This window comes from Dendropsophus ebraccatus, chromosome 13 (genome assembly GCF_027789765.1).
Source record: "Dendropsophus ebraccatus isolate aDenEbr1 chromosome 13, aDenEbr1.pat, whole genome shotgun sequence".
Lineage (NCBI taxonomy): Eukaryota > Metazoa > Chordata > Amphibia > Anura > Hylidae > Dendropsophus > Dendropsophus ebraccatus.
Window position 1 is genome coordinate 82,688,785 of NC_091466.1, and position 9,646 is coordinate 82,698,430.

General features: G+C 58.7%; 1 protein-coding gene across 4 annotated transcripts in view; it reads left to right on the forward strand.

The window, feature by feature from the left end:
- The window catches only part of NEK9 (NIMA related kinase 9), a 32,481-nt gene that overhangs the window by 20,355 nt on the left and 2,480 nt on the right, over nt 1–9,646 (forward strand). For 2 of the 4 annotated variants that reach the window (XM_069951078.1, XM_069951075.1), the window contains exons 17-22: nt 44–214; nt 291–350; nt 2,466–2,644; nt 2,949–3,068; nt 3,148–3,303; nt 3,435–3,488. In XM_069951078.1, coding sequence (XP_069807179.1) covers nt 44–214; nt 291–350; nt 2,466–2,644; nt 2,949–3,068; nt 3,148–3,303; nt 3,435–3,488 — 740 coding nt within the window. The remainder of the gene's footprint in view (nt 1–43; nt 215–290; nt 351–2,465; nt 2,645–2,948; nt 3,069–3,147; nt 3,304–3,434; nt 3,489–9,646) is intronic. The other 2 variants (XM_069951077.1, XM_069951076.1) reach the window with 2 other exon arrangements.

The window sequence follows — 9,646 nt, forward strand, 5'->3', positions numbered from 1 at the left end:
GGTGTGCGGGGAGCTGCCTCTCACCTCAGTTTCTTCTCCTCAGATAACCACATCTTTGCCTGGGGAAACGGGGGAAATGGCCGCCTGGCTATGACGCCCAATGAGCGCCCCCAGGGCTCAGACATCTGCACCTCTTGGCCCCGCCCCATCTTTGGCTCTCTACATCATGTGACTGACCTGTCCTGCAGTGGCTGGCACACCATCCTCATTGTGGGTGAGCGCTGGTCCTGGTCTCTGCCTGCGGGTGGCGCCCTGGTGCCAATCTTATCGCCTTCTCTATTTATTTACAGAGAAAGTTCTGAACTCAAAAACAATTCGTTCCAACAGCAGCGGCCTGTCCATCGGAACACGTGAGTTGGTACATTGCTGGTACATTGCTGGGGTCAGAGAGGGGGGCTGGTACATTGCTGGGGTCGGTGAGGGGGGCGGGTACATTGCTGGGGTCGGTGAGGGGGGCGGGTACATTGCTGGGTTCGGTGAGGGGGCGGGTACATTGCTGGGGTCGGTGCTGGATGAGGGGGGCGGGTACGTTGCTGGGGTCGGTGAGGGGGGCGGGTACATTGCTGGGGTCGGTGAGGGGGGCAGGTACGTTGCTGGGGTTGGTGAGGGGGGCAGGTACGTTGCTGGGGTCGGTGAGGGGGGCTGGTACATTGCTGGGGTCGGAGAGGGGGGCTGGTACATTGCTGGGGTCGGTGAGGGGGGCTGGTACATTGCTGGGGTCGGAGAGGGGGGCTGGTACATTGCTGGGGTCGGTGAGGGGGGCGGGTACATTGCTGGGTTCGGTGAGGGGGCGGGTACATTGCTGGGGTCGGTGAGGGGGCGGGTACATTGCTGGGGTCGGTGAGGGGGGCTGGTACATTGCTGGGGTCGGTGAGGGGGGCTGGTACATTGCTGGGGTCAGAAAGGGGGGCGGGTACGTTGCTGGATGAGGGGGGCGGGTACATTGCTGGATGAGGGGGGCGGGTGCATTGCTGGATGAGGGGGGGCGGGTACATTGCTGGGGTTGGTGCTGGATGAGGGGGGCGGGTACGTTGCTGGGGTCGGTGAAGGGGGCAGGTACGTTGCTGGGGTCGGTGAGGGGGGCTGGTACATTGCTGGGGTCAGAGAGGGGGGCTGGTACATTGCTGGGGTTGGTGAGGGGGGCTTGTACATTGCTGGGGTCAGAGAGGGGGGCTGGTACATTGCTGGGGTCAGAGAGGGGGGCTGGTACATTGCTGGGGTCGGTGAGGGGGGCTGGTACATTGCTGGGGTCGGTGAGGGGGGCTGGTACATTGCTGGGGTCAGAGAGGGGGGCTGGTACATTGCTGGGGTTGGTGAGGGGGGCTTGTACATTGCTGGGGTCAGAGAGGGGGGCTGGTACATTGCTGGGGTCAGAGAGGGGGGCTGGTACATTGCTGGGGTCGGTGAGGGGGGCTGGTACATTGCTGGGGTCGGTGAGGGGGGCTGGTACATTGCTGGGGTCAGAGAGGGGGGCTGGTACATTGCTGGGGTTGGTGAGGGGGGCTGGTACATTGCTGGGGTCAGAGAGGGGGGCTGGTACATTGCTGGGGTTGGTGAGGGGGGCTTGTACATTGCTGGGTTCGGTGAGGGGGCGGGTACATTGCTGGGGTCGGTGCTGGATGAGGGGGGCGGGTACGTTGCTGGGGTCGGTGAGGGGGGCAGGTACGTTGCTGGGGTCGGTGAGGGGGGCTGGTACGTTGCTGGGGTCGGTGAGGGGGGCTGGTACGTTGCTGGGGTCGGTGAGGGGGGCAGGTACGTTGCTGGGGTCGGTGAGGGGGGCAGGTACGTTGCTGGGGTCAGAGAGGGGGGCTGGTACGTTGCTGGGTTCGGTGAGGGGGGCTGGTACATTGCTGGGGTCGGGTATATTGCTGGGGTCGGTGAGGGGGGCGGGTACATTGCTGGGGTCGGTGAGGGGGGCGGGTATATTGCTGGGGTCGGTGAGGGGGGCGGGTATATTGCTGGGGTCGGTGAGGGGGGCGGGTACATTGCTGGGGTCGGTGCTGGATGAGGGGGGCGGGTACATTGCTGGGGTCGGTGAGGGGGGCGGGTACATTGCTGGGGTCGGGTATATTGCTGGGGTCGGTGAGGGGGGCGGGTACATTGCTGGGGTCGGTGAGGGGGGCGGGTACATTGCTGGGGTAGGTGAGGGGGGCGGGTATATTGCTGGGGTCGGTGAGGGGGGCGGGTACATTGCTGGGGTCGGTGAGGGGGGCGGGTACATTGCTGGGGTCGGTGAGGGGGGCGGGTACATTGCTGGGGTCGGGTATATTGCTGGGGTCGGTGAGGGGGGCGGGTACATTGCTGGGGTCGGTGAGGGGGGCGGGTACATTGCTGGGGTCGGTGAGGGGGGCGGGTATATTGCTGGGGTCGGTGAGGGGGGCGGGTACATTGCTGGGGTCGGTGAGGGGGGCGGGTACATTGCTGGGGTCGGTGCCAGGCTTTCATGTATCCCTTTGCCTCCACAGTTGCACAGAGCTGCTCCTCGCGGGGGTCTGCAGCGGGGGAAGGGGACAGCGCCAATGAGTCCATAGTGTCTGAGCCCAGTGACTGCTTCCGCGGGACTATGGAGGCGGAGCCAGAGACCGGACCATTCAGCACCACTGGAAACATGGAGAGCAGTGCGTGCCCCAGCTGGCTGCGACAGGTACTACCCCGGCCCCTGCTGGCTGCGACAGGTACTACCCCGGCCCCTGCTGGCTGCGACAGGTACTACCCCGGCCCCTGCTGGCTGCGACAGGTACTACCCCGGCCCCTGCTGGCTGCGACAGGTACTACCCCGGCCCCTGCTGGCTGCGACAGGTACTACCCCGGCCCCTGCTGGCTGCGACAGGTACTACCCCGGCCCCTGCTCCTGCCCAGCATTGTAGCTTGCGGGCAGCGTTGGTGGTTGCTGTCACTGGCAGCAGTGTCAGGCTCGGGTTATGACCATGTGACTTCTGTGTTTGCAGGAGTTGGAGGAGGCAGAGTTTATTCCGATGCCAGAAACGCCGGCCTTCCAGAGTATGGAGTTCTCGCAGGACGCGTCTCCACCGTTGGTTTCCTCAGACAGTCCAGCTGCAGCTCCACAGGTGGGGGGGGGGGGGCACATAAGTGTATAGGGGGATACGCTGGGGTGGTGACGTCACATGATGAACCCCATCTTTCCAGCAGTCTCAGCCCTGTGTGTGCAGCGCTCTGCAGGAGGAGGTGAGGAGACTGCAGGGACTGGTGGCCGCCTGTATGAGTGAGCAGGAGAGTCTGCGCCGGGACAATGCACGGCTGGTGCTGCAGGTTCAGGAGCTGGAGGAGAAGCTGCTGCTGCAGGTGGGTGTGGGGTGCTGCGGAGAGGGGGGGCTGCAGGCGCTGCGGAGAGGGAGGGCGCAGGGTGGGGGGCGCGCTGCAGGGAGCTGTTGTGGCGGACGCTGACTGAGCATCACTTCTGCTTTGTCTTCCAGCAGGGTCAGACGGTCAGTAAACAAGGAGAAGCTATCCAGGTGCTGCAGAGACAGGTAAAGCGCTGCGCCATCCCTGTCCACCAAAAGAGCTTAAAGGGGTGCCCCAGTTAATTTAGGCTGTAATACCCCTTTAGGGTGCGTTCACACATACAGGATCGGCAGCAGACTGGGCGGTGCAGATATCGATGTTACTAAATACTGAACACAGCATTAAATCTGCTGCCAATCCTGTACGTGTGAACGCATCCTTAAAAAGAATCCCTCTAAAGGGTGCCTTTACACCTAAGGACTCGCAGCGTAAATGAACGACCGCTGCGTGTATGTAATTCTACAGGCTCCTTAACCCCTTCGGCTCCCGCCTCGCTGTGTCTGTATATACGTTATCTGTCTTCGCTGCACGGGGTTCCGCTGTCCTGCTCTCCCGCCCGGCCAATCAGTGGCTTTGGCTGTGCGACACATACGGTCGTTCACACCACTGTGAGTATGGTGGATGATGGTAGAATAATGAGAATAATAATGGTAGAATAAAGGGACCAGTACTCTCCAGGGTGTCGCATATCACCTCCAATCTACCATACAGAGGGGTGACTGCACGGTGTGGCCGCTCATAAGCCTCAGGAATAAGAGGGGTGACTGCACGGTGCGGCCGCTCATAAGCCTCAGGAATAAGAGGGGTGACTGCACGGTGCGGCCGCTCATAAGCCTCAGGAATAAGAGGGGTCACTGCACGCTCCGGACAGTTACAAGCCTCAGGAATAAGAGGGGTGACTGCACGGTGCGGCCGCTCATAAGCCTCAGGAATAAGAGGGGTGACTGCACGGTGCGGCCGCTCATAAGCCTCAGGAATAAGAGGGGTGACTGCACGCTGCGGCCGCTCATAAGCCTCAGGAATAAGAGGGGTGACTGCACGCTGCGGCCGCTCATAAGCCTCAGGAATAAGAGGGGTGACTGCACGGTGCGGCCGCTCATAAGCCTCAGGAATAAGAGGGTTGACTGCACGCTGCGGCCGCTCATAAGCCTCAGGAATAAGAGGGGTCACTGCACGCTGCGGCCGCTCATAAGCCTCAGGAATAAGAGGGGTGACTGGACGCTGCGGCTGCTCATAAGCCTCAGGAATAAGAGGGGTGACTGCAAGGTGTGGCCGCTCATAAGCCTCAGGAATAAGAGGGGTCACTGCACGCTCCGGACAGTTACAAGCCTCAGGAATAAGAGGGGTGACTGCACGGTGCGGCCGCTCATAAGCCTCAGGGATAAGAGGGGTGACTGCACGGTGCGGCCGCTCATAAGCCTCAGGAATAAGAGGGGTGACTGCACGGTGCGGCCGCTCATAAGCCTCAGGAATAAGAGGGGTGACTGCACGGTGCGGCCGCTCATAAGCCTCAGGAATAAGAGGGGTCACTGCACGCTCCGGACAGTTACAAGCCTCAGGAATAAGAGGGGTGACTGCACGGTGCGGCCGCTCATAAGCCTCAGGAATAAGAGGGGTGACTGCACGGTGCGGCCGCTCATAAGCCTCAGGAATAAGAGGGGTGACTGCATGCTGCGGCCGCTCATAAGCCTCAGGAATAAGAGGGGTGACTGCACGCCGCGGCCGCTCATAAGCCTCAGAAATAAGAGGGGTGACTGCACGGTGCGGCCGCTCATAAGCCTCAGGAATAAGAGGGGTCTCTGCACGCTGCGGCCGCTCATAAGCCTCAGGAATAAGAGGGGTGACTGGACGCTGCGGCTGCTCATAATCCTCAGGAATAAGAGAGGTGACTGCATGGTGCGGCCGCTCATAAGCCTCAGGAATAAGAGGGGTCACTGCACGCTCCGGACAGTTACAAGCCTCAGGAATAAGAGGGGTGACTGCACGGTGCGGCCGCTCATAAGCCTCAGGGATAAGAGGGGTGACTGCACGGTGCGGCCGCTCATAAGCCTCAGGAATAAGAGGGGTGACTGCACGGTGCGGCCGCTCATAAGCCTCAGGAATAAGAGGGGTGACTGCACGGTGCGGCCGCTCATAAGCCTCAGGAATAAGAGGGGTCACTGCACGCTCCGGACAGTTACAAGCCTCAGGAATAAGAGGGGTGACTGCACGGTGCGGCCGCTCATAAGCCTCAGGAATAAGAGGGGTGACTGCACGGTGCGGCCGCTCATAAGCCTCAGGAATAAGAGGGGTGACTGCACGCCGCGGCCGCTCATAAGCCTCAGGAATAAGAGGGGTCACTGCATGGTGCGGCCGCTCATAAGCCTCAGGAATAAGAGGGGTGACTGCACGGTGCGGCCGCTCATAAGCCTCAGGAATAAGAGGGGTGACTGCATGCTGCGGCCGCTCATAAGCCTCAGGAATAAGAGGGGTCACTGCACGGTGCGGCCGCTCATAAGCCTCAGGAATAAGAGGGGTGACTGCACGGTGCGGCTGCTCATAAGACTCAGGAATAAGAGGGGTGACTGCACGGTGCGGCCGCTCATAAGCCTCAGGAATAAGAGGGGTGACTGCACGGTGCGGCCGCTCATAAGCCTCAGGAATAAGAGGGTTGACTGCACGCTGCGGCCGCTCATAAGCCTCAGGAATAAGAGGGGTCACTGCACGCTGCGGCCGCTCATAAGCCTCAGGAATAAGAGGGGTGACTGGACGCTGCGGCTGCTCATAAGCCTCAGGAATAAGAGGGGTGACTGCAAGGTGTGGCCGCTCATAAGCCTCAGGAATAAGAGGGGTCACTGCACGCTCCGGACAGTTACAAGCCTCAGGAATAAGAGGGGTGACTGCACGGTGCGGCCGCTCATAAGCCTCAGGGATAAGAGGGGTGACTGCACGGTGCGGGCCGCTCATAAGCCTCAGGAATAAGAGGGGTGACTGCACGGTGCGGCCGCTCATAAGCCTCAGGAATAAGAGGGGTGACTGCACGGTGCGGCACGCTCATAAGCCTCAGGAATAAGAGGGGTCACTGCACGCTCCGGACAGTTACAAGCCTCAGGAATAAGAGGGGTGACTGCCACGGTGCGGCCGCTCATAAGCCTCAGGAATAAGAGGGGTGACTGCACGGTGCGGCCGCTCATAAGCCTCAGGAATAAGAGGGGTGACTGCACGCTGCGGCCGCTCATAAGCCTCAGGAATAAGAGGGGTGACTGCACGCCGCGGCCGCTCATAAGCCTCAGGAATAAGAGGGGTGACTGCACGGTGCGGCCGCTCATAAGCCTCAGGAATAAGAGGGGTCTCTGCACGCTGCGGCCCGCTCATAAGCCTCAGGAATAAGAGGGGTGACTGGACGCTGCGGCTGCTCATAATCCTCAGGAATAAGAGAGGTGACTGCATGGTGCGGCCGCTCATAAGCCTCAGGAATAAGAGGGGTCACTGCACGCTCCGGACAGTTACAAGCCTCAGGAATAAGAGGGGTGACTGCACGGTGCGGCCGCTCATAAGCCTCAGGGATAAGAGGGGTGACTGCACGGTGCGGCCGCTCATAAGCCTCAGGAATAAGAGGGGTGACTGCACGGTGCGGCCGCTCATAAGCCTCAGGAATAAGAGGGGTGACTGCACGGTGCGGCCGCTCATAAGCCTCAGGAATAAGAGGGGTCACTGCACGCTCCGGACAGTTACAAGCCTCAGGAATAAGAGGGGTGACTGCACGGTGCGGCCGCTCATAAGCCTCAGGAATAAGAGGGGTGACTGCACGGTGCGGCCGCTCATAAGCCTCAGGAATAAGAGGGGTGACTGCACGCCGCGGCCGCTCATAAGCCTCAGGAATAAGAGGGGTCACTGCATGGTGCGGCCGCTCATAAGCCTCAGGAATAAGAGGGGTGACTGCACGGTGCGGCCGCTCATAAGCCTCAGGAATAAGAGGGGTGACTGCATGCTGCGGCCGCTCATAAGCCTCAGGAATAAGAGGGGTGACTGCACGCCGCGGCCGCTCATAAGCCTCAGGAATAAGAGGGGTGACTGCACGGTGCGGCCGCTCATAAGCCTCAGGAATAAGAGGGGTCTCTGCACGCTGCGGCCGCTCATAAGCCTCAGGAGTAAGAGGGGTGACTGCACGGTGCGGCTGCTCATAAGACTCAGGAATAAGAGGGGTGACTGCACGCCGCGGCCGCTCATAAGCCTCAGAAATAAGAGGGGTGACTGCACGGTGCGGCCGCTCATAAGCCTCAGGAATAAGAGGGGTGACTGCACGCTGCGGCCGCTCATAAGCCTCAGGAATAAGAGGGGTGACTGCACGGTGCGGCCGCTCATAAGACTCAGGAATAAGAGGGGTGACTGCATGCTGCGGCCGCTCATAAGCCTCAGGAATAAGAGGGGTGACTGCACGCTGCGGCCGCTCATAAGCCTCAGGAATAAGAGGGGTGACTGCACGCCGCGGCCGCTCATAAGCCTCAGAAATAAGAGGGGTGACTGCACGCTGCAGCCGCTCATAAGCCTCAGGAATAAGAGGGGTGACTGCACGCTCCGGCCGCTCATAAGCCTCAGGAATAAGAGGGGTCACTGCACGCTCCGGACAGTTATAAGCCTCAGGAATAAGAGGGGTGACTGCACGCTCCGGCCGCTCATAAGCCTCAGGAATAAGAGGGGTCACTGCACGCTCCGGACAGTTATAAGCCTCAGGAATAAGAGGGGTTACTGCACGCTCCGGACAGTTATAAGCCTCAGGAATAAGAGGGGTGACTGCACGCTCCGGACAGTTATAAGCCTCAGGAATAAGAGGGGTGACTGCACGCTCCGGACAGTTATAAGCCTCAGGAATAAGAGGGGTGACTGCACGCTCCGGACAGTTATAAGCCTCAGGAATAAGAGGGGTGACTGCACGCTCCGGACAGTTATAAGCCTCAGGAATAGGGGTGACTGCACGGTGCGGCCGTTCATAAGCCTCAGGGATAAGAGGGGCCAAAATGATTTAATTTGGGGAGAATCCCACAAGCAGTGGAAGTGGTCAGCGGTGGTCTCCTTACAGCTGGAACAAGCTCGGGAAGAAAGATTCCCCATGATAACGTTTCGTTGAAGAGATGTGTAAGATTTTTATTTGGAGGGAGTAAATTTGAGTGTTTTGGTGAAGAGTTGAAGGAGGAGGATGCTGATGGGGAGAAATGCGGGCGCGGTTGTAGGTCGTGGTTGTGGTTGTAGGTGGTGAGTGTAGTGGAGAGAAGACCTGAGGCACATAGGGTTGCTGGAATTGAGGCCCTCAGTTTGGGAGGAGGCAGCCAGGTGGGGACACAACAAATCCCCCCAACCCTACAGAAGTAAAACATATGGGGCCGTAGATAATCATATTTCAAGCATGCCTTAGAGAACTTTCGTCCACCACAATCTTAAATCTGCAGGTCGGCCACGGCCGTAATATTGGGTGAGGTCTTCCTTAGTGGAGAAGGGGGTTGTCGCAAAATGGTTGGTAGAGAGACCACTGGCCAGAGCGCTCTTGCATATGTGCCGTATAGCGTTTCATGACCTCCACACTGACATGGACAACGGGTTGACTTTTTGAGCCTCAGAATGAGAGAAGAAGGGGAGTGCAGCAAGGCTTGGGGTGGGGAGACGATCCGGGAGTATAAAGAAGCCTTCCAAACTGAGCATACAGAATTCTCATGTTGGCAGCTAAATGAAGAGTTTAAGGTCTGAGATTAATGCCTCACTTAAATCTGGGTTGTGATAGAATTTTATATCCAATTCCTGGCCTCTTGCCGAGCCAAATCAACGCTCTGGTCATTGCGTTCAAACGCTGTTCATCCCTTGGATGCAAATGGAGTGGGAGGAGAACAGTATAGCAGCGGGGGATGATTTCATATAGGTTGGCTGCCTATGAACAAAGGAACTCTAGGCATGGATGTCATCTTACAGAGACACTTGGATATTCCGGCAGTGTCATTTGGATCATTGGGATCACCCAGTTATATTGCCATTTGAGAGGGAATCCGTCTATGTAAGTCGGGATTGATGGGCCTGTTAGGGGGGTTTCTGATTTTTCTATGTTTATTTTGAAATCCAATGTATCGTCTATTGTGGAATCTCAATGTATCGGCCTTTCTTGCAGAAGCAGGGCTAACATTAAGAGAACGTCCGCAAAGGCCGTTATTTTTTGAGCTATAGAGCAAAATATATTAGCTTTGAAAGTGGGTCATTTGTGCAGGTGACGAATGAGGGGGTCCGGGGGAGAGTGGACAGCCCTGCCTTGTGCCTCTTCCCATCACTACTGGTGGGGTTAGAAGGTTATTGAGAATCTAGTCCTAGTTAAGGTTTGGAG